At 52.3% G+C, this 23,206-nt stretch overlaps 1 protein-coding gene across 3 annotated transcripts in view; it reads right to left on the bottom strand.

Annotated features, from left to right (window-relative positions):
- The window catches only part of UBASH3A (ubiquitin associated and SH3 domain containing A), a gene marked incomplete at both ends in the record, with an annotated part of 31,253 nt that overhangs the window by 6,481 nt on the left and 1,566 nt on the right, over positions 1–23,206 (bottom strand). For 2 of the 3 annotated variants that reach the window (XM_080696840.1, XM_080696841.1), the window contains 9 exons: positions 1,952–2,044; positions 2,895–3,017; positions 3,869–3,968; positions 5,454–5,580; positions 13,588–13,796; positions 14,972–15,141; positions 18,266–18,464; positions 18,984–19,170; positions 21,874–21,927. In XM_080696840.1, coding sequence (XP_080552966.1) covers positions 1,952–2,044; positions 2,895–3,017; positions 3,869–3,968; positions 5,454–5,580; positions 13,588–13,796; positions 14,972–15,141; positions 18,266–18,464; positions 18,984–19,170; positions 21,874–21,927 — 1,262 coding nt within the window. Of the gene's footprint in view, positions 1–1,951; positions 2,045–2,894; positions 3,018–3,868; positions 3,969–5,453; positions 5,581–13,587; positions 13,797–14,971; positions 15,142–18,154; positions 18,465–18,983; positions 19,171–21,873; positions 21,928–23,206 lie in introns of all 3 variants that reach the window. The other variant, XM_080696839.1, reaches the window with a different exon arrangement.

The raw sequence follows: 23,206 nt of genomic DNA on the forward strand, positions 1-23,206 counted from the left end.
CGTGTGCAGGTCTGGCTTCCTTCAAGTCTTTCCACTATTGTTGTTGGGTCAATTAGAAATTTATCAGCTGTAAAAGAGCCAGGCATGGTGGCTCATGCTTGTAATCACAGCACTGGGGAGGCTGAGACAGGAGGATCGCAGTTCGCGGACAGCCTCGGCTACTTTATGAGGCCCTTTGCAGAAACAGGGTCTCACTAAGTTGCTGAAATCCTCACTGAGCAGCTGAGGCTGGCTTCGAACCTCTGTGATCCTCCTGTCTCAGCCTCCCAAGCACTGGGATTACAAGTGTGCGCCACCACGCCTGGCCCTGTTTCAAATTAAAGAATAAAAAATAGGGTTGGGCTGTGACTTGGAGGTAGAATACCCCTGAGTTCTATCCCCAGCACTGGAGAAAAAAAAAAAAAAGAGAGAGAGAGAGAGAGAGAGACTTATCCCAGAGTCCTTTCCATGCTGCCTTAGGGGAGACCTGAGACGGCCCTCTCCTGACTCTGATAGTTCTCCAGGTCCCAGGCCCTGCAAGATGGCTTCTCCCTTAGGGGCCTCCTGGCTCCTTGGCCTTCTACCATGACGTCCCTCCTTCTGCTGCCTATTCACTCCCCTTGGGGGCTTGTCCCTGCCAGCAACTGCAGCCCATCTGTGACCTCAGGGTCCAACTTCATCCTGTCCCTAGCCGGCCCCCTTGCCTTCCATGGACCTCCCTCTTGTCCCTCTCCCCTCTTCCCCCTGGACTTTACTCCCAGACGCACACCCCTTTCTCTTTCCACACACCCAACCCACGCAGAACCCTTTGCCGGCCAGCCCTGTACGCACTCTCTGCCCGCTCTCTCCGCCCTCCACCTCCCTGTGCAGGCTGGGGGATCCCCTAGCACCCCGCACTGCCCAGCGGTCATTCCACACTTCCCAGCCCATGTCCCGTCCCTCTCCCCGGCACGGCTTCAAACTCTCAGAACTCTGCAAGCTTCCATCAGTCCCTTCCCTGGCTCACAGTCTGCTGCCCACCCCACTTCCTGTCCCCGAGACACGGGGGTAAGCAAGCCCGGCTTTGGCAGAGCAACAGCCATCTCCGACCATGCCAGGCCCTGTCCAGGAACTAGATCATGTCCCTCTTCCCACCCGAGGAGGAGCAAGTGGCGTGTAGACCGGGAACAGAGCCCAGGATGCTGTCTCTGGGCAGGAACTTTCTCCCTGAGGTAGAAACAGCAGAACACTGGCCAATGGCTTCTGGGCCCACATCAGCTGTGAGGCTGCTGGACAGCTCCTGTGGACAGCGGGCCTCACTCTGCTCTGGGAGGGCGCCCATTTGGGCTCAGGAGGGCCACAGCTGTTCCCAGCTCTCTGGTTTTTTTTTTTTTTTTTTTTTTTTGTGGTGCTGGGGATGGAAACCAGGGGCAATGTACCTCCGAGTTACACTCCCAACCTTATTTTTTATTTTGAAACAGGGTCTCACTGAGTTCAGAGGGCCTAAGTAGCCGAGGCTGGCTGTGAACCGTGATCCTCCTGTCTCAATCTCCCAAATGCTGGGATTACGAGTGTGCGCCACCACGCCCGGCTTCTCAGCCCTATTTTTATTCTTTATTTTGAAACAGGGACTCACTGAGTTGCGAAGGGGTACACTAAGTATCTGAGGCTGGCTTCGAACCCAGATCCTCCTTCCTCGGCCTCCCACTTATACTGGGATGACAAGCGTGCGCCAACACGCCCCGCTGTCTCTGGGATCTTGAATGTCCCTTTCCAGGTGTGTCCTTGGGCAGCCGGCAGAGGAGGCCTGGGTGAAGACTGACAGCAGGCCTGGCACTTAGCCCATCAGCTCCTGTTGGACTTTCAGATCTGCTGTTCTGGACATGGTGGTGGGCTCTGGGTGCCTGCCAGCTTTTATGCAGCTCCTCCCCTCTCCCCTGGGAGAAGAGCCTGGGGGTCAAGGCCACGTGCAGAGCTCAGCGTTCTCACCCACCTTCTAGGATGTGCCTGGCCGTCTGCACACAGCGGAGGGCTGGGGAGGCGAAGACGGCCGTGAGCCTGATGCCACTGTCCAGCAGCGCACCCCCTGGAAAACAGCAGGTGGGAACGCCTCAGTCATCCTGCCCCAGCCCGCCGCCCAGAGCGAGGGCTGGAGGTACCCCATGAGCTCGCCCCCGGCGGGGAACCAGGAGAGCCCCTGCTGGTGGGGACTTCAGCCCACCCGCACTGTGACTCAGATGTCCCTTTAGTTTGTTAGATTCTTAAAATGAAGACCAGGCGAACACAATGATCTTTTCTCCAAACTCAATCACGTGGGATGAGAACCTCCAGACACAGAACAAAAGCCCACAGTGATGGGGCAGTGTAAAACCAACGTGTGTGTGTGTGTGTGTGTGTGTGTGTGTGTGTGTGTGTGTGTTTGTGGTACTGGGGATGGAGCCTAGCATTCTACCTCTGAGCTACACCCCCAGCCCTATTTTTTATTTTTTACATTGAAACAGGGTCTCACTGAGTTGCAAAGGGCCTCACTGAGTAGCTGAGGCTGTCTGTGAACCGCGATCCTCCTGTCTCAGCCTCCCAGATGTGGGGATGACAGGTGTGCCCACCGCGCCCGGCTGTGTGGATGGCTTTTGATGTTGACAGTGGCATCCTCGGAGTACATGGCAGTGGTCGCTTCCTCTCCCCTCGTGCTTTCTGCCCACACCTATCTTTTATTCCATTCTGTTTCCTCCATCATCCATTCCTAGATCAAACTTCTGCACTCTTATTTCCCAGCTGTGGGACTGTGGGTGAGGTGCCTGGCCTCTCTGTGCCCCAGCTGTCTCTGCTTCAGCAGAGTGGAGAAGGTGCGGGTCCTGACATGACAGGGTGGTAGATGGGCTGATGTGCATGGCTGTGATCATATTTATTGACTGCTAGAACGCCCCCGGCCGCACCTGCGAGTCTGGACTGGAAAACGCCACAGGACGATAATGGCGGGTCATTTTCAAAATCTTTGACACTGCTGCCCCGTCTAGGCAGACTGCGGGGGAAGTTCAGGTCTGGCCTGTAGTATTTTCCTAGAGCAGAAATCAATGTTAGGCATTCGGGTTTCACAAGTTTGCACCGATTTATCCCAAGACCAAGACGCACATCTCAAGCGAGGTTATTATTTAAACCGCTGTCAGGTCTGATGTGGATCCAAGTGGTGGTGGTGGGGGGCAAGTGCTGTGTTTCCTTAGGCACAGAGCACGTAGGTCCATCCTCAGGAGCTAGCAGCCCTCTGCGCCCCCACCACTCCATGGAGTCCTTCACGCAGTAAGGCCCTGACAAACGCCCAGCGTCTCCATGACTGATGGAACATCACCACACAAGAATCTCCAGTTGACATCAACTAACAGGTGGCATTTGACCCAATGGCACGGCTTTAGTGTGTCTTAGCACTGAGGAGCCAGCGTACACGTGGCTGGAGGCCCTGCCTGTGCAGTTGGTGGCTCCAAGGCTGGGCTAGGAAGCAGGCGCCTCTTGGGGCTCTCCCCACTGAGTCTGCTCGGTGTCTGGCTCGGCTGTGGCTGACCTGAACTCTAAGATCTGTCCCTGTGGGTGGGAATCCTGGCACCACCTTAATCTCCATCAGTGAAGAGAAGAAATGGGAATGACTGGGCCCAGTGATGGAGCTCGTGTTCCAGAGCCCAGCGCCTGGCTCGGGACACGGCCACAGGGGTAGGGCCTCTCCCATCAACTCGGTCTGTCATCCTTACAGGGGGTGCCACCACCCACACCCTCCTGTGCACTCCTGGCCACCAGCAGCCACAGCAGCCTGGCTGTTCTAAGGGCCTCCGGGGATCCGGTGCCACTAAGGAAACCGGGGCGGGGACTCATCCGCTGGGCTGTGGGCTGCTGTCTCTAGGTTCACCTGGACACTACCTACCATCGACGGTGGAGCACTGCTGCAGCCACAACTTTCCGAAGATCTGGTCCACCCTCTCCCCGTGGCGGGCCACCAGCACGCTTCTCCTAGAGATGGTGGCCTGGGCGGGAGACAGCGGGACACCACATCGTTAATAAGGCTGGTACCGGCAGCATCTCCTCGTCCTGGCCTAGGGATGGAAACTCCCCGCATGCCAGTCTGTGTGTGTGTGTGTGTGTGTGTGTGTGTGTGTGCACATGCATGTGTTGTGTGTTACTAGGCTTGAGTCCAGGGTGTTGTACCTCCAAGATATGCCCCCCAGACCTTTATTATTATTATTTGATGGTACTGGGGATGGAACAAAGGGGCTTTCTACTTCTGGGTACACTCCCAGACCCATTTTATACTTTATTTGGAAACAGGGTCTCACTAAGTTGCTGAGAGCCTCACTAAGTAGCTGAGGCTGGCTTCGAACCTGCGCGATCCTCCTGTCTCCGCCTCCCAAGCGCGGGGATGACCAGCGTGCCCACCACGCCCGGCTGCTTTTTATTTTTTATTCTGAAACACGGCCTTACTAGGTTTCTGAGAGTCTTGCTATGTTTCTGGGGCTGACCTCAAACCTGCAGTCCTCTTTTCTCAGCCCCCCAAAGACCGGGCTTATAGAAACACACAACCATACCCAGTTCCATGCCAAAGTCTTTAGCATTAATGAGGACCAGGAATCCACCCCACGGGACACCCACAACACCTGATGGGGTTAAGACTCTGCTCCCCATCAGGCTGTCTTTCCTCTGAGCCTCAATCTTCAGATCTTTAAAGCAAGGAGGGGCAGGAGCACCTCCCATGTTGGCTGAGGTACTGGAAGGGGACACCCTAAATGACATGTGAGGCACACCACAGAGTGTGGAGAGACAAACCCAGAAACGGGGGTGTCAGAGAGACCTATTGGGAGCTGTCCAGGGGCCAGCTGCGATGTTGCTCCGGGGTTCCTTGTAAGGCCAGGCTCTGGATTACAGGATAGACCACCCACCGCCCAGGGCCACGCAGTGTGCCACAGGGAGGGCTCCTGTCTCCGCTCCCCACCTGCCGCCTGGTCCCTCCCTGTGTGGGTGGCAAGGCTCAAGGTGACCCTGACCCTAGGCTCTGTCCCCCAGGTTGGAACCCAGGCCCCTGCCTCACCCAGTGCTGTCTCACAAGATGAGAAGCCCAGGCACCAGGGCAGGGCACATCTCTGGGTCACTTGGCTTGTTAATAAGGGAGCTGGAGCAGAAACTCGGAATCCTGGGCAGCTCTCTGTCCCTGCTTCTTTCTGGCCCGGTGTCCTAATGCCATGGCTGGGGACGTCTATGGGACACGCAGATGGGCCGCTCATAGCTAAAGAAGGTGGCGCTGCCTCTGCCCAAGGAGGACAGACCAGGGGCAGCCCCAGAGCCTCAGCCCTGCTGGGGAGGGCCCTTTGCCTGTCATGTCCGAGTCTGCTCTGGGACAGCAAAGAAGGCTATCTATTGACCAAAGTGGAACGGGAGCAGCTGCACCTACCATAGAGTTAGTGCAGGTGTAGTTTTGCTTGATTTGCTTAAGAAGCGGGGTGGGGGGTGTCAGTCACCTGCAAAGCTTGCACGCTGCTGATGCTTCTCGCCATTGGTGATGGGTGAAGGTCCCCATTTTGTCCGCTGCTGGCCTCACCATCCTTCCTGGAGTTCAGGTCTATGGCTACACTGAAGGTGTATGTCCTGCGGGGGTAGAGGAGAGGCTGTGAACAGAGATGCGCTGTGTGGTCACCATAGGAACCGCATCTGACCTTGGACGTGCTTGAGAACGTAGTCGCTGTCAAGCTCCGCAGATAAGGTTGTCTCAAGGGGGAATTGAGCATGCGCAGCAGACTGGCCCGGCATACGCTTGCCGTGGACCGGACAGGAGCATGCGCACGGCAGACAGGATGAGCATGCGCACAGTGGACAGCCTCTTGGCCTGGGATGTCGGTCTACACAGGCAGCTGGGGGTGTCCAGGGACACCTGGCCAGGTGGAGCACCTGTTGGAGGGAGGGAGGCAGGTACTCCACCCAGGTGGGCGGCCTCCAGGGAGCATGGACTTGTTCATTAATGTCTTCTGAAAAGCACTGGGATTGCAATGTTCTTCTGATTTTGAGCTCAGAGAAGTCTTAAATTTTGAGCTTTAATGATCATCGTTAAGACTGATTTGTTGAGGCTCACTCAGATTCCCCCGTCGCTCCTGAGCTTTCAAAGCTCCCCTTGGCCCAGACGTCAGAAATGGTTAAGCTGCCTTCCAAACAGGCTCGGTGGTGCATGCCTGTAGCCCCAGTATTGGAAGACTAAGGCAGGAGGATCCAGGTTTGAGGCCAACCTCCAACTCCAGAAGACCTTGTTTCAAAATGAAAAATAAAAGAAGATAGGGCTGGGATATAGCTCAGTAGTAGTATTGGTACTGGATCCAATCCTTAGTACCCCAAACAAACAAGAAACCCAGCAATTTTCTTCTCCTATTTAACCCTTGATTCTGTGAGAAACTGATTTGAGTGCACAGTGTGAGGGGGTGTAAAGTAACATCCATTTTTATCTGCTTCCGCCCTCTTTCTGAGGGTCCTTCCTCAGAAGAGAGTTTCCCAGGTCTCGGGGCGCACGCCTCGGCCTTTCCATCTGACTCATTTCTCTTCTTGTTTTCTCCTCCCTCGAGCTAGAACTCTCATTTTCAAAGTCTTCTCAGCTCTTCTGTTTATTCTTCAAGATAATAAGCTTTCAGTCACTCAGAGATCCCTACAAATGCTCCTGCTGGGATTCTGCCGGGAATTTCATTAAACCTGGAAATGACTCCGAGGGGAACTGGTACATTCCACAATTTGCTTTTCTCAGCTGCAAACATATCATGTTTTTATTTATCCATCCCTGTGTTAATATTTTCCTCTTACAGACCCTCAAGACCCCAGACAGAACTGACAGCGGCTCCCAGCTTTCTGTCATGACAAAGCCAGGTCCCACATCCTTTGTCCTACATCTTGGTCACAGCTGCGAACCCTGACATGGCGTTGTAATTTAGTTGGTGCATTTTTTACTTGTCTGAAAGTTGTGCTGCCCGTGCACACTGCCGTGACCTGCCCAGTGTCCATCTTGGACCCTCACCAGAGGAGCCAGGACAGGTGGACGTTGTTCCTGTGTGCTCACAGTCAGATGGGAAAAGCAGACTTCGGCCTGTCGCTAGTAGACCAGGAACGCTGCCGTTCACGCGGGAGGTGCCGAGGACTCTCTTCTCAAGGGAGCTGGCATCAAGGCACAGCCCGCGGGGTCTCGACACAGGAAACGTCGGTTGGGCTCCTCTTCCTGAGGAACTGCACGCCCTCTCCTCGCAGCTCACTACACAGACAGTGCATTTGCACAGACACTTGCTATCTACAAGTGACATCTGTGAACTTTACAGTTGGAGAGAAATTGAATTTTTTTCCCCCGCTAGTCTTTCAAATGAAATACGACCAAGATGCTGAGTTTGTTGCAAGGGGAGGAAGGGAAAAGGCCAGAGCTGTGACATTTGTTTTTTTCTCTTTAGCTTAGGAGGGGAGCTTAGCGGATATCTTATGCTATAGAAATGGAGTAGTCCTCTCATTATTATTATTTGGTACTGGGGATTGTACTCAGGGACATTCTACCTTTGAGTCACACCTTCTTCCCCTTGGTTCTTTTTTTTTTTTTTTTTTTGAAGTAGGGTCTTGCTTTGCTGAGGCTGTCCTCGAACCTGCAACCCTCCTGCTTCATCCTCCCGAGTACTGGGGTTACGGGTGTGTGCCACCATGGCTGCTTTCCCTTGGCTCCTAAAGGGGCTCAGGGGCAGCCCCGGGCTGTTGTGGACAATGTCGTTGTATTAGTGTCCAGGGACTGGTGCTCAACTAAGAGACACTAGTATCACATCCTGTGGCTTCAAGTCCAAGGTCAGAACATGGCAGGGCTGGTCCTCCTCCGTCTCCCTCTTCTGCTGCAGACGTCTCCTCACTTGTGTTTCTACAAGGTCATCTTCTGTGTGCATCTGGGTCCCAATTTCCTTTTTTTTAAAGGACATAGTTGGCTGGATCAGGGCCATCCTGATGACCTCTTGTTACCTTGATCACCTCTGTGAAGACCCCGTCTCTAAAGGGCATATTCTGAGGTCCTGGGAGTCAGGGTTTCTCTATATGAGTTGGGGGACAAGCTCAACGCTGCCTTTGTATTGTCTGAGCTGCTTGCCTCTTACTGGCTCCGGGTTTTGAAAAGCCTCTTCCACTCACCTGTCTCCAGTGTTTGAAATACTCTCGTCTTGGCTAGAAGATGACGCAATCCTCTTCATCTTTGACCTCGGTCCCCTCCCCCCTCTTCCTTCTGTAGTTGTGCCGCATCTATCAGCTGTCCCGCCGGGATGTCTCGGATGTGGATGGACACCCATGTGGTCCAGGAGTGCGCTTATCCATTAAGACCACCTGCTGGGTAACTATGCATCTTCTCCAAAGCAACAGGCAGACGCTGGAGTGTGATCTTGTGGCTGGTGAGTTAAGAATCTCAGAGTCTCCTGCAGAAAGGCTGAGTGGTAGCCTGTGGCTGGTGACCCGTCCATATCAATTATCAGTCGCCACGTCTGAGCAGTGTGGCCGCTGACATGGACCTGGGGCCCTGCCTGCTCCCTCCGGCACTTGCAGACGTCCTCCCGGATGCTGGCAAGCTCACCTTCTATGTCTTTGCTGCACTGTTGTAGAATCGTCTGGACTTGCCGATGGTCTGCAGGTTCCTATGTGATAATCAGCTCTCCCCTCCTGGGCAGGGAGTGAAGCAGGAGGCCCAGGAGGCCAGAAGCCAAGCCTTCTGGAATCTAGACAGCCAGCAGGGTGCAGCCAGCGTCTCCGGCAGTGGGCCAAGTCAGTCCTGGAGGAAGCAGGCGCTGAGGTTCTGTGCCTCTCTCCCAGCTCGCCGAGTCTCTGGGCTGTACTGTGCCATCTCCACAGTCTCCCTTGGGGCACCACATCCTGTGCTCCTGATGGGCTGTAACCCACGGATGCATCTATACCAGCAGCGTGTGCTTCTGTCCACCCGCTGGCCTGCTTGCGTCTGTGACTGTGTGGCTGTGACAGTCACATTGAAGGTGTCTCTCTCTCTCTCTCTCTCTCTCTCTCTCTCTCTCTCTCTCTCTCTCTTTGGTGCGTCTGGGGATGGAACCCAGGGGCATTCAACCTCCAAGCTACACCCCCAGTCCTATTTTGTATTCTTTATTTTGAAACAGGGTCCCACTAAGTTGCAGAGGGCCTCACTAAGTAGCCGAGGCTGTCTGCAAACCGTAATCCTCCCGTCTCAGCCTCCCGAATGCTGGGATTACAAAGCGTGGGCCACCACGCCCGGTTGGCCTGTCCCCTTTCACCGGATGAGGAGGGCTTGAGTCCAGCCCTCAAAGGACGCACCAGACCAACCTCAGCCCTGGGCTTGCCGACTTCTCTCCCATTATTCTCCCGTTCACTCTTCTCATGTTCTTTTCTTTAAATTTATGATTGACTTTCATTTTGAATAAGTTTGATAGGACATTGCTAGGGTTCGAGATTTAAAGGTCATGAAATGTTGGCATGAAAATTCTCTCCACCATTCCTGTCCCACTGGCAGCTCCATCCTGCAGCCCCACAGGTACCCACGGTCAGAACCTTCTAGAAGTTCTCCCTCCAGGCAACTTATAGGCCACACTACATATAAATATGTGCCAGCCATATGTAGGCGCAGATGGTTAATTCTCCTTCCCCATAAGTAGTATCATACTGTGTCTGTTTTTCTGCAATTTTTTCCAGTTATTAATATATCCTGGATATTTTCTCTTATCAGTGCATAACACACTTCCTCATGGTTATTTTAAAGCTGCATGCATTTTATTGCACGGTTTTTAAAAGCTGCATGCATTTTTTGCATGGTTTTTTAAAGCTGCATGCATTTTATTTCGCAGAGTGATTTTCTATTTCACGATCGCGCTCTCCTATGGGCAGTCGAGGCAGTGGATTCAGGAGTAGGAGGCCTAACCCTACCTGTCCCTCGCTGTGGGAACAGGGGCGAGTTACATGTTCTCCCTGTGCCTCAGTTTCATCAGCCGCTAAACTGAGCAAAAGCGTTTTCCACTTCTGGGCTCTGTTCCTGAGCGAGCGAGTTGATTCATCTGGGTTCCTGTGTGGAGCAGAGCCTGGTACCAGGCGTGGCAGGTAGTGTTTTAGGCTACTGCAAATATCCTGAGCTGCTTAAAATTGGTTGGGTTGACTGGATCATTCGAAGTCAAAACATGGATAAAAAGCCTCCTGGCCATGGCTGCCTTTCCCCTCCTGTATCTGTACTTTTGAAGTAGGGTAAGACGCTAAGTAGCCTCAAGTCCCGACAGTGTAGAACACGGCAGAGCTGCCGGTTGGCTTGCCGTTCACTCTTGGCGTTCACTGTGTTGAGTCATCCGTGTATCCTGTGGGGCAGCCCAAGGGCCCAAGTGCTGCCCGGGCTTCCAGCACAAAGCCAAATGTGTGCATAATTAGCAGGGAGGACCGTAACCTGTGACCAGCCAGCCCCAGGCACCTGGTCTCCCTTTGCAAATATTTTCAGAAAACACTTCTTTTATTTAGCTATTTTCTTCTCGAAAAATAAGAGTCATTTTCCCAAGGATTTCTATTAGGCACTGTTAAACCATTTTGCTTTGTTTGGATAAAAATGATCAATAAACAATCCATTACTGCAGCTCCTTAAAATCAACCTTTCCCCTTTTCTTCCCTCCCTGCCTCCCTCCCTTCATCTCTTCATTCAACCCTCCATGCTTACTAGGGGAGCGCTTCGCCACCGAGCTGTGTACATCTTCAGCCCCGCTGTTTCTTAATTTAATCAAAATACGAGTCTTACTGGTTAAAGGATTGATTCTCTGACGCTTCTTAATTTGCTCCAGTATCTTCTCAAGTACAATGCACAGTTTTTATAGCTTTGCTTTGTGTATAAATCTGGATAGGAAGAGGCACAGGAAAAAGTTCCCTGGATGTGTTCCCTAGAAAATATTTGTCTAGAAAAAATGTCTAGCATAGATCTGAAAATCTGTAGATGGAGAATACACCTGTGTTCAACTTAATGATTTATTCATCTGCAGGAGGAAAAGCAAAACCCAAGGGAAGTTGTGAAGAGTTTTTGGAGAGGATTAAGCGAGTGCCTGAAATATGGCAAGCGTTTGGGGTGTCCTTTTGGAGACAGGTGGCCATGTTGGCACTTTCCTGGTCTGTTTCCCAGCTACACAGCTCTGAAGATACCAGGCAGACCTGGACCACAACAAAATGCTTTTCTGTGCCTTTCTCCTACCCCCTTATCACTCAGCTCTTCCAAACCTGCCCTGAGCTCTGCCCCAGCAGGCACACCCTGCCAGTGAGAAGATGCACACCCGCTCCATCCGCCCTCTTCCTCTGCACATCACTCTCCATGCTTCTACTGAGACCTGGGAGCAGAGAGAGGAAAGGCTCATGGGAGACGAGCTCCATGCCTTGCGATGGTTTCCTTGTGCTGTCTTGGCCTGACTGAGTGACAGACCCCATAATTCCCTTCCTATCACATGTCTGACCAGGGCAGGTCCCCAGGGACACTCCTGCAAGGGGTGGGAGGTGGGAAGGAAGCAGTAGTCACTTTGAACAGCACACAAAGCTTTCTCAGTTACCCCATCAAATGCTGGTTGTAGGAGCTCCTGGGAAGAGATTTTGCAGATATGAGGAACATTTTTTTTTTTTTTTTGGTGGTACTGGGGTTCCTGGAAGCCCTTCTACCTCCGGGCTACGCTCCTAGACCTATTTTTACATTTTTATTTGGAAACAGGGTCTCCTAAGCCAGTGCGCGCGGCTGGCTTCCAACCTGTGCGATCCTCCTGTCTTTGCCTCTCAAGTGCAGGGATTACAAGTGTGCGCCACCATGCCCAGCTATGAGGAACATTTCTAATCAGTTGAATTTAAATTAATGGAGGAAGGTTATTCTGAGCAAGCCCAACTTATTCAGTTGGAAGCCTTTTAAAAAAGCTTAGTTCTTTTTTTTTTTTTTTTTTTGCAGTACTGGGGATGGAACCTAGGAACAATCTACCTCCGAGCTATTCCCCCCACCCTAATTTTTATTCTTTATTTTGAAACAGGGTCTCACTGTGTTGCAAAGGGCCTCACTAAGTAGCTGAGGCTGTCCATGAACTGTGATCCTCCTGTATCAGCCTCCTGAATGCTGGGATTACAAGTTTGCACCACCACACTTGGCTATAAAAAGGCTTAGTTCTTCCCTGAGTGCAGATACTCTAAACAGCGGCTGTGACTTCCATTGCTGGCCCGTGCCCTGGGTGGTGCTGCTGGCTGTCCACATGGGCACTAGCTCCAGCTGTTCTGTGCATGTTCATGTGCTGTGAACTTTCCTTCCTACCTGCCTGCCTGCCCTGGCCTTGCTGGGCCCAGCAACTGCACCAGGGAGCTCCTAGATATAAATCCATATATGTATGCAGTGTGTGTGTCTGTGTGAATTTGTACATATATGTACATGTGTAATGTGTATTTCATATTATATATGCATATATATATTATATATAAAGTGTGTGTATATATGTATGTTTATATTACATATGTATATATCTCATACAAAATGATTCTTCACCAGTTAAACTTTGGTATCAGGAGTAGGATGCCATTTGGTATCAGGAGTGGGGTAATATTCTAACAGATGCCTAGAATGTGGGGGCCACTTTGAGGCCAGGCTGTGGGCAGAGGCTCAAGTGTATGCCCGAGAGCACCCCACCACCTGTTGCCTGGGCAGAGGGCCGGCAGAAGCACGGCTGTGAAAGGCGCCGCTGCCACGGACTCAGCGAGGAGGGGGAGGCGCGTGGTAGGACTGGCGGGGGAAGCCCTATTACCTAGTGGTCAAAGGTTGAGGAATTGTCTGTGTAGGTGATGAAGTTGGCTAAGTGGAGAAGGATATTTCTATGCAGTGTTAGAGCTTCCACTTGGCATCTTTTTGTTGCTTATAGAAAAATGGGAGGAGACAGGCAAATGGGAGAAAGAAACGGTGAACAAAAAGGAAACAGCACCTGCTGATTTTGACAATCCTTAGCCTTGACGGGTGATGCTAAACATGCTAAAATTAAGAGATTCTCCAGCTGAGTGGGAAGAAGCCAGTCACCAGGAGAGCCCTAGCTTCCAGGAAACAAATTCTGCCAACAACCATGTGAGCTCAGGAGAGGATCCAGAGCCTTGCAGGAGACCTTGGCCCCGGCTGTACCTCAGCTTAGGCTTTTACAGAGCCCGGAGACCCTGTTAAACCATACCAGGGATCCTCAGCCATGGAAACTGAGAAAATAAATGTATTTTGCTTTAGCTGTTAAAGTGACAGTCATTTGTTTTAGAGTGATATAAAACTACTAAACCACCTTAGGATTTTGCAGCTTTTATACACCAAGCAAAATAATAAATAAACCCCAACTTAAGGTCTCTGAGTATACTTTGTGATGTTCATAAGAAGAAAGAAGTATTTTGCAATAATTTGGGCATTACTATTACAGAAGAGTAATATCAAGTATTCTGCATTTTCTGGTTTTCATCAGTAGAAAATGTGAGTCGCTCAAGATTTCCATTGTGTATCTGCAGGGGTAATTTTGCCACCATGTGCAATGAGATTTTTTATAATGATGGAATAGCCTAGGAGCACACCACTGCTGTGCCACTGCTCAGGAGGACCACGCTGGGGCAGCACTCACTCACCTGTGTTTAACCCACGTGTCAGACTCGCTGGCTCGCTCTGTGTAGTTCTCCGGCAGGAAGCCCCAGCAGCCTGTCCGCTGGGAGGTCCCGATGGCCCAGCCTTCACTGGCTTCCTCCTGCTGAGTGGGGTCCACAAAGATGTAGTCACCGGGACTGAGCGTGAGCTCATCCACGTTCTGGGGCTTGTACTGGAACAGGGCCTTCAGGGTCTAGAAAGGAAGCAAGTCAGGTCTGGTCTCCAGGAAGGGTTTGTGCTGGGAGGCAGGAGCAGAGGGAGGCCTGTGTGTCTGTGTCTGGCATTCTATGTGTCTCCACCCACCACGCCTTTGTCTAATGGTATGAGGCACAGAATATAGTAAAATATAGCAGCGTGGAGTTCTTTGGGTAGATTTAGAAATATGTTCTTCCTTCCTTCCTTCCTTCCTTCCTTCCTTCCTTCCTTCCTTCTACACATCCATTCTTCCATCCATTATCTACCCTTTCCTTCTTCTCTTCCTTCCTTTTATTCATCCATCCATGCATCCACCCATAATTTCTCCTTCCTTCCTTCTTTCCTTTCTCTCACTCATCCATCCTTCCTTCCATCCATCCATCATTTCAACATCCATCCATTCTTCTGCCCACCCATCCACCCACCCATCCATCCTCCCATCCATCCATTCACCTATCCACCGTCTATCCATCATATATTACTTCTTTTTTATCCAATTACCTTAATGTATAATGAGATGTTCATATCCACCCTTCCTCAGCATGAGAGTTTTCTTATTTTTTTTTTTTTTTGGTGGTACTGGGGGTGGAACCCAGGGACCTTCTACCTCCAGGCTATACTCCCAGACCTATTTTATATTTTACTTGGAAACAGGGTCTCACTAAGTTGCTGAGAGCCTCACTAAGTAGCTGAGGCTGGCTTCGAACCTGTACGATCCTCCTGTCTCAACCTCCCAAGCACAGGGATTACAAGTGTGCGCCACCACGCCTGGCAGCATGAGGTATTTTTGAAAGCTTCTCCTAAGAAGGGAACGTGACAGATTCATCTGTCATACTTAGTCTCTGAGTCTGAAGGGAACACCACACACTGTCTTTCCAAACCAATCAGTGCACAGAGGAGGAAGCCTTGGAATGAAGCTTCACACAAGTCACTATAGGAAATAAATTATAAGCAAAACATATCTTCATTCATCTTTACCACAGTCCTTTCCTAATACTACCAGAATGCTTCCCATTTGTCTTGAAATTTCTGTGCCTTAGTGGTACATAGGTTAGCCTCCCAAAGGCATGAAGTCCTCTCTCCTCCTGCAGGGGGCGCCCTCAGGAAGGTCATCAGGCAGGTGACCCTTCATTCCCTGCCTGCCATGGACGCGCCTGGGCCAGGCAGCCTCACCTGGTAGTGCACGAAGCGCATGTCTCGGGAGTACAGGGCTGCGGTCCACTGGCAGCTGTGGCCGGGGTGGATGGCTCTGGCCAGCTGCTCGAGCGTCCTCTGGTGGTGGGGGTAGAACTTGTGGGCCAGGGTCAGATGTAGCTGCTTGGTGCAGGGCTTCACAGTGCAGTCTGTGAATCAGGTAACAGGGAGGCACGGGCACCTTTACCTAGCAGTCAGCACTGTAGCCCAGGATGGGCCGGACGCCTTTACACACAGAGCCTTGCCTCCACCCACCCAGTCCCTCCGCCTCGGCGCCTTCTCCACTACACCCTGACTCTTGTCTGAGTTCATGTTATAAAGGATGTGGTTGAGAGCCGGGCATGGTGGTGCACGCTTGTCACCCTAGCATTTGGGAGGGTGAGACAGGAGGATCGCGGTTCACAGACAGCCTCAGCTACTAAGTGAGGTCCTTCGCAACTCAGTGAGACCCTGTTTCAGAATATAAAGAAAAAAATGGGTTAAATTGGTGATGTGTACATGTATGTACACACAGGTTCTTTACCCCAATATGATGTATGAATATAATGCACCAAAAATTAAAAAAAAACAAAGAATAAAAAAATAGGGCTAGGGGTGTAGCTCGGAGGTAGAATGCCCCTGGGTTCCATTCCCAGTACCGCAAAAAAAAAAAAAAAAAAAAAAATGTGGTCAGATATCTGCAGTTCTTTCAAGGAAGGACAGAGGGAGGCACTGAGATATAGTTCAGGAAGTCAGGCCCCTCTCTTTGCAAGCTCCAACCTCTAACAAATGACCCCACAAATGACTGCGGGCAGCCTCTTTCCTCCCTGGTGGGCGCAGGATGCAGTACTGGGCTCCGAGGTCCTGACGCCAGATCAGGAGCTCTTGGTTGAAGGAAGAGCCTCAGTGGACAACAGAGAGGTGGCGCCCACAGCGTGTCTAGAGCTCGGCGCTTCAGTCACGCAGCAGTGCCAGGAGTGGCCGGGCCCCTGGTCTCGGTGGGCGGCCTCTGCCCTGGAGGCCCAGTGGGCTCCTGGGCCTCCTTCCAGGCTCTCAGGTCCCAGTTACTGGAGCAGCCTGGATCTGACATCACCAAGCATTTCATGTCCCAGGGAAGTGGGTTGTGTCTGTCCTCTCTCTCTCTCTCTCTCTCTCTCTCTCTCTCTCTCTCTCTCTCTCATCTCTGTCTATCTCTCTCTCTCTCTTTCGCAGTACTGGAGATGGAACCCAGGGGCATTCTACCTCAGAGTGATACTTCCAGCCCTAATTTTTATTCTTTATTTTGAAACAGGGTCTCACTAAGTTGCAGAGGGCCTCACTTAGTAGCTGAGGCTATCTGCGAACTGCGATCCTCCTGTCTCAGCCTCCCCAATGCTGGGATGACAAGCGTGGGCCCCCATTCCCAGCTGATGGTGGGTGGTTTCTTAATGGGGACAGCTGCTGGATGGACCTGACTTGGAGTCCCCCTTCCCTCTTCAGCAGGGTGACCTTGGCCAAGTGTGCTCTGACTCAGCTCTGTTTTGACAGCAAGGACAGGGACAGCTGGCTCCTGGTGTTGTCTGGGAAGCCCACCATTCAGCTCACCATCCAAGGGCGCTCGCAGCATGTGGCAGCTACTTATCTCCTCTCCATCAGGGCCACAAAGAATCAGCGGGCCCCTAACAACCACTGAGGAGGATGCAGGTCTCCCCAGGACCGAGGCCAGGCCCAGGCCCAGCGTGCTCTCTGTGCCGTAGGGCCCATCGGCCTACCCAGGGTCTCCAAGGCCCGGCTGCTGCCTGTGGAGGTGCTGGGAAACTCCTCTTCTGACACTTTCTAGAAGCGGGGGCGGGTGGGCTGGCCACATGAGTCAGCCTGGCTGTCACTGGAAGGACCAGGAGTGAGTCACCGGCTTCTGAATGGGCCCTTGTCTCTTCTCTCCGTGGCTCTGTGCCCGGGGCACATCTTCCTGGGAGGGCCAGTGTGGGCAAGGTGCCTCATACCTGCCCCCAAGGGGGCCCGGAGCTGCTCTCAACTGTGACCAGCCACTTGCCACCAAGGGAGGCACCTAACCCTCTCGGGGTCGGGCTGAGGGCACAGCATGGGCACGGAAGGGCGGGCACAGTGTGCTCAGGGGCCCAAGCTGGCCCTCCAGGAATGGGGCTGGCCGCCCGTGGGGCGAGGTAGGGTAGGTCCAGTTCTGCTTGGACTAGTTGGGGGTGACTCATTTCCTGTGGCTGAAAACCTGGTGGCTTTAAACACCAGAAATCTATTGTCTGAAGGTCTGGAGGCCACAAGTTCAAGATGAAGGTTGGGTGGGGTCTGGAGGCTCCAGGGAAGGCCCTTCTCGCCCTTCTCAGGTCCTGGGGCCAGTGGCCTTTGTCTGTGGCTGCAGCACGCCAGCCTGGCTCTGTCATCATGGGCCTCCTCCTCCTCATCTCTGCGTCTCCTCCTTCTCTTCCTCCTCCTCCTCTTCCTTCTCCTCCTCCTCTCCCTCCTCCTCCTCTTCCTCTTCCTCCTCTTCTTCCTTCTCCTCCTCCCCCTCTTCTTCCTCCTCTTCCTCCTCCTCCTCTTCTTCTTTCTCCTCCTCCTCCTTCTTCTCATCGTCTTTCTCTTCCTTCTCTTCCTCCTCCTCCTCCTCCTCCTCCTCCTCCTCTTCCTCCTCCTCCTCCTCTTCCTCCTCCTTCTCCTCTTCCCTTTTCAGTACTGGGAATGGAACTCAGGCATTCTACCTCCAAGCTACACCTGCAGCCCTATTTTATCTTTTATTTGAAAACACGAACACTATTTAGGTCTCGATAAGTTGCTGAGAGCCTTGCTAAGTTGCTGAGACAGGCCTCAAACCTGCAATCCTCTTGTCTCAGCCTCCCAAGCACTGGGGTGACATGCATATGCCCATCATGCCCAGCCTTTTTTCTAATGAGGATACGGGCTCCTGGATTTTGGGACCAAGGTAATCTGCGCAACCTCACCTTAGTGAGTGACATTTGGACAGAGCCTATTTCCAAGTGATGCCTCATTCTGAGGTTCCTGGAGGGTGTGACAGTCTAGGGACACTACTCCACAGAGCAGAGCGACACTGGGCAGGCACCTTAGCCTCTGCAGCCTCAGTCTCCCCATTTTAAGATGAAGCTGATGAGCCCCCCACTGAGGGGGGGAACGATGAAAGGTCTGAGATGCGCTGTTTGGGGACAACGGCTATACCCTGCCTCAGGACAAGACTCGGCTGTCTTTTGGAGGAGGGCATTAAGAGCCGCCATTGATAGAGGAGCCTGACCACGAGGCCTGGATCCCCAGGGCGCCCGGGCTGCCTACCTGCCAGGACCGAGGCCTCAGCGGCAAAGGCCAGGGCAAGTTCCCGGATGACGTCTGCGGGGCGGTCGTTGATGAAGAAGCCTAGGTAGCTGATGGAGGAATGCAGGACCAGCGGCACGACGGCAGGGAAGGACCCCAGGACCCTGTCCCCCGCCCTCCTCAGAGCCTCATACAGACACTCCAGCTTCTGGTCTTCACACTGGGGAGAGAAGGGACGCGTATTCTCAGCCGCTGTCAGAGAACACCTGCTGCGTTAGCCGCCAAGGGGCCCGGGGCTGGTGACACGGATGCCGTCTCACAGTCTCTGTATCCCTGTGTCTGCTCACACGGGGTGCTCCCTTTTTTAAAAAAAGTATTTCAGAGCCGGGCATGGTGGCGCATGCTTGTAATGCCAGTGCTTGGGAGGCTGAGACAGGAGGAGCCAGGGTTGTGACCAGTTCCAATTACTTACTGAGGCCCTTTGCAACTTAGTGAGACCTGTTTTAAGATAAAAGAATAAAAATTCGGGCTGGGGTGTAGCTTGGAGGTAGAATGCCCCGGGTTCAATCTCCAGCAACACACACACACACACACACACACACCCTTGAAAAAAGGGCTGGGGGGGTATAGCGTGGATGTCAATGCCCCTGAGTTCAATATCCAGTCAGTGTCTGGTCAGCACAGAGGCCCCCACTGGCTGTGTGGCCATGAGCGCCCAGGTGCGCCAGGGCCAACTCACCGTGAAGAAGTCACAGAGCGTCACATGTGGGAAGACCTCGTGAGCCCTGTTCTTCGCACACTGACGCTTGCTCTCCCGCCAGAACTCTTGGAGTTTTTCCAGCAGGGGTCCCGTCGGACAGAGGAAAAGGGCGTACTCCTGGGGGATGGGGTCGTCTAGAGAAGGGTCATTGGCGTGACAGTGTAGCCTGCAACAGAGATCGGGACACCTTTACCCAGCCCCCGTGGCAGAGAGAGTAGGCCCATGGGCTCAAACAGCGGCCGCAGCAGCCCAGAATCAGATTTGTTAGACGTTATGGTTCTGAAGAATTTCTGGTGACTCAGAGAAGTGCTCATGATGTAATCTGGGGTTCAGAAAGCAGCGCACAGCCACTTGGAAAGACCTTGGTTATGCACAGATATATCCTACTTAATAAGACTATAAAAATACAGAAAGCCACCGCTTCGCATCTTGGTCCCTTCTTGTCCTTTTCTGGAGAATTTGCTTTGTTTTCTCCCATAAACTTAAGCAATAAGTTAATAAAAACAGGTATGTATGTTTTATATAAACCCTGAACTAGCTTTCAACTTGTACAACTTGCCTTTTCTACTGCACAAAATGCGTTTTGCAATTTAGCCACGTTGATACATAAGCATCTGCTTAAGTTTGTTGGTGTGTATCTTTTAAAGGCTATGTTACAGTTCATTGTGTATGTGTATGTGATATTGTACCTGTCCATTTTCATTCTGATGGGCATTTAAGTTTTTACTTTTATGTTTGTGATACTGAGGATTGAACCCAAGGGGGTTCTGTCTCTGAGCTACACACCCAGCCCCATTTCATTTTTTATTTTGAAACGGTTTTGCTAAGTCGCTGAGGCTGGTCTTGAACCTGAGATCCTCCTGTCTCAATCCCCCCAAGTACAAATGTGCACCGTGAGCCCAGTTTGTTTTCTTTTCTTTAAAAAATAATCCTACCTAGGTGTGGTGGCACACATTTGTAATCCCAGCATTCAGGAGGCTGAGACCCGCAACTTAGTGAAACCCTGTTTCAAAAATAAAAAAAAAATAAAAGATAGGGCTGGGGGTGTATCTTGGAGATAGAATGCCCCTAAGCTCCATCCCCAGTACCATAAATAAATAAATAAATAAATAAGTAAACAAATAAATAAACAACAAACAAACCTAGCTGGGTGTGGTGGCGCACACTTGTAATCCCAGCATTTGAGAGGCTGAGACAGGAGAATCTGGGTTTGTGGACAGCCTCAGCTACTTAGTGAGGCCCTTTGCAACTCAGTGAGACCCTGTTTCAAAATTAAAAATTAAAAAATAAAATAGGGCCAGGGATGTCGCTCGGAGGTCAAATGCCCCTGGGTCCCATCCCCAGTAACGTAAAACAAACAAACAAACAAACAAACAAACATCCTAATGCAACAGTGGAGACTGCTCTCCATGTCTTTGTAGGCCGTGAGTTTCTCTGGGACCCTGCTGAGTGTGGGATTCTGTGGTTGGTTGGTTCTGTACATTTTCAGCTTTGAAAGACACTCCACACTGTCTTCCACAGAGCCGTGAGCTGTGCACAAGTCCGCCCCTTCCCTTCCCTCAATGACACTGAGAGTCACACATTTTGCTTAAATACCCTGTGCTTTCCCTTTTCCTAGTGAGATGTGGGGCCCACTCCCGGCTGAGTGTGGGGGCCACTGTCTCCGTTCCTTGGTGGGTCCCCTGGTTCTCTGGCCTGGCCTGGCTTCCCTAACGGCGGTCTGAGTTTTAGTTCAAGTTTGGCCACTGGCTTTACAGCTAGACCAGCCCGAGGGCTCTGAGTGTCTTGAGTTAGTGGAGGCTTCCCGTTCCTGCTTGGCCTGGGGCTTGGAGGAAGATGGGGCTCCCCCAGAGCACCTGCCGCTCAGAGACTCTGTCAGCCTTTCCATCCATCCTGTCTGGGGAGGGTGCTACAGCTACACCGGGCCAGGTTTCTACTTTTGGGTCTGTCTTGTTTCTACTGTTTGATGTGTGCTGCGCTTCAGATAGAAGCAGGAGGGACTTCCCACCGAGGGCGGGATGAGGGCTTCAGGGCCCATCTCTGCTGGGGGGCTGGGTGAAGCCATCTCTTGGTGGGAAGCTCCCAGAGAGACACAGAAGGAACCTGGAGGAGCTGTCTGGAGCCCAGGGCCCTCACCCAACCCTAAGCCAGGCTTAGGGACTGAGATTTCATGATCGCCCACCAGTAAGGCCTCTTTCTATGGAAGCTGGCCCGAGAGCGCGGGGACCTCTCTTCTATTGGCCGAAATGGGTCCTCCTATTTATTCAGTAAACTGCATGATTTTTTAAAAATTGTGGCAGTTCAAGTTTGGATTAAATGAAATAGTTTTGTGTGGTGTTGGGGATGGAACCCAGGGCCTGACCCATACTAAGCAGATACTCTAACACTGAGCCCCACTCTGGTCCCCTAAATCACTGTGTGTGTGTGTGTGTGTGTGTGTGTGTGTGTGTTACTAGGGATTGAACCCAGATGCATTCTAACTCCAAGCTATACCCTATACCCTCAGCCCTTTTATTTTTTGGTCTCACTAAGTTGCTGGGGCTGGTCTCAAACCTGTGATCCTCCTGTCTCAGCTTCCCAGGTACTGGGATTACAGGCGTGCACCACCATAACCAGCTTAAATCACATTTCTAAGTGGTAAAATCTCTATTCCAAGTCCGTGCTCCATTTCCATCTTAAAAGCCGGCCCTGCTTCCCTTCCTTGGTGCTGTGTGGGTAGTGAGGTGGAGATTTTGCTTCAAGTCCACGGCAGCCCCATCCTCCCCAGAGGGTCCTGGGCCCTTCCTGGGCCCACCTGGAGAGCCAGGTCCACCAGACACAGGGAGCATGGCCCAGCCCTCCCCAGATCTCCAGGTCCGGCCCCACTCACCAGTCGGAGGCCTCCTCCACTGTCTTTCTCCCCGTGGCCGCCAATGCCTTTAGCCTGCAGCAACATAACCACAGAGGTACTCAGAGCCCTGTGCCCATTCTTTGGAAAACGTGGAGAGAAACAGGTATAGCTGCCCTGCCCCCTTCACACCCACAGGCCGTCTCCCAAGGCCAGGCCTGCTGGTGTCCTGGCCAGGGGCTCCATGCTCTGGTCTCCATTCTCCGTGTGTGTGTGTGTGTGTGTGTGTGTGTGTGTGTGGTGCTGGGGGTGGAACCCAGGGGCTTTCTACCTCCAGGCTCTACTCCCAGACCTATTTTCTACTTTATTTGGAAACAGGGTCTCACTAAGTTGCTGAGAGCCTCACTCAGTAGCCGAGGCTGGCTTCGAACCTGTGGGATCCTCCTGTCTCAGCCTCCCAAGCGCGGGGATGACAAGCGTGCGTCACCACGCCCAGTGCCTCATGGGTTTCGACAACTCCCACCTGCTGATCTCTCCCCTTTGCTCCCCTTCTGTGGCTCCCACCTCGAGTTCTGGGCCCCAGGGCCCAAGTACAGATCCTAACCTCCACCCCCACCCTCCCTCAAACACCCTGCACCAAAGCACATCCACCCGCTATGAGTGCTGGAGTTGCTGGGATGGGATGTGCCCCTGGTTTGGACCAGCACCCCTGACAGCCATGGCCCCACCCCAACATCCTCTAGCTGAGTCTGCCCATCCTTGGGGCCTCCAGAGAGGGCACCTTGCCAAGGGCCTGAGCAGGCTGTGGGGAGCCTCTTCCTAGTAGGGTGCTTCTGATGGGTCTCCTCACCTCACACCTCCGTGTGTCTTTTTCAGCATCGTGACTCAGGATGTAGGGATGTTGAATTGGACTTAGCTGAACTGGACCAATCAGATTGGAATGGAAAGGGCTGTGGCCTTTATTCAGGTGGGCACAACAGGCTCCGTGAGGACCCAGTGCTGTCCAGGGGTGTGACTATTTTGGTGCACATGGGCATGGACAGGGCCATGTGGAAAGATCTCTACAGGGAGGTGAGGCAGGGATCCTTCCTTTAGAGGTCACTGGCTCAAGTGAGAAACTTAAGACATGTTTCTCTGGCTCCCATGATGTGTGTGTGTGTGTGTGTGTGTGTGTGTGTGTGTGTGTGTGTGTTGCTGGTGATTGAACCCAGGGGCATTCTACCTCAGGCCTATACTCCCAGTCCAATTTTTTATTCTTTACTTTGAAACAGGGTCTCACTAAGTCGCACAATTCCTCACTAAGTAGCTGAGGCTGGCTGCGAAACCTGAATCCTCCTGTCTCAGCCTCCCAAGTACTGGGATTATAAGCATGTGC

Source organism: Muscardinus avellanarius (genome assembly GCF_963383645.1).
Source record: "Muscardinus avellanarius genome assembly, chromosome: 5".
Classification (NCBI taxonomy): Eukaryota; Metazoa; Chordata; class Mammalia; order Rodentia; family Gliridae; genus Muscardinus; species Muscardinus avellanarius.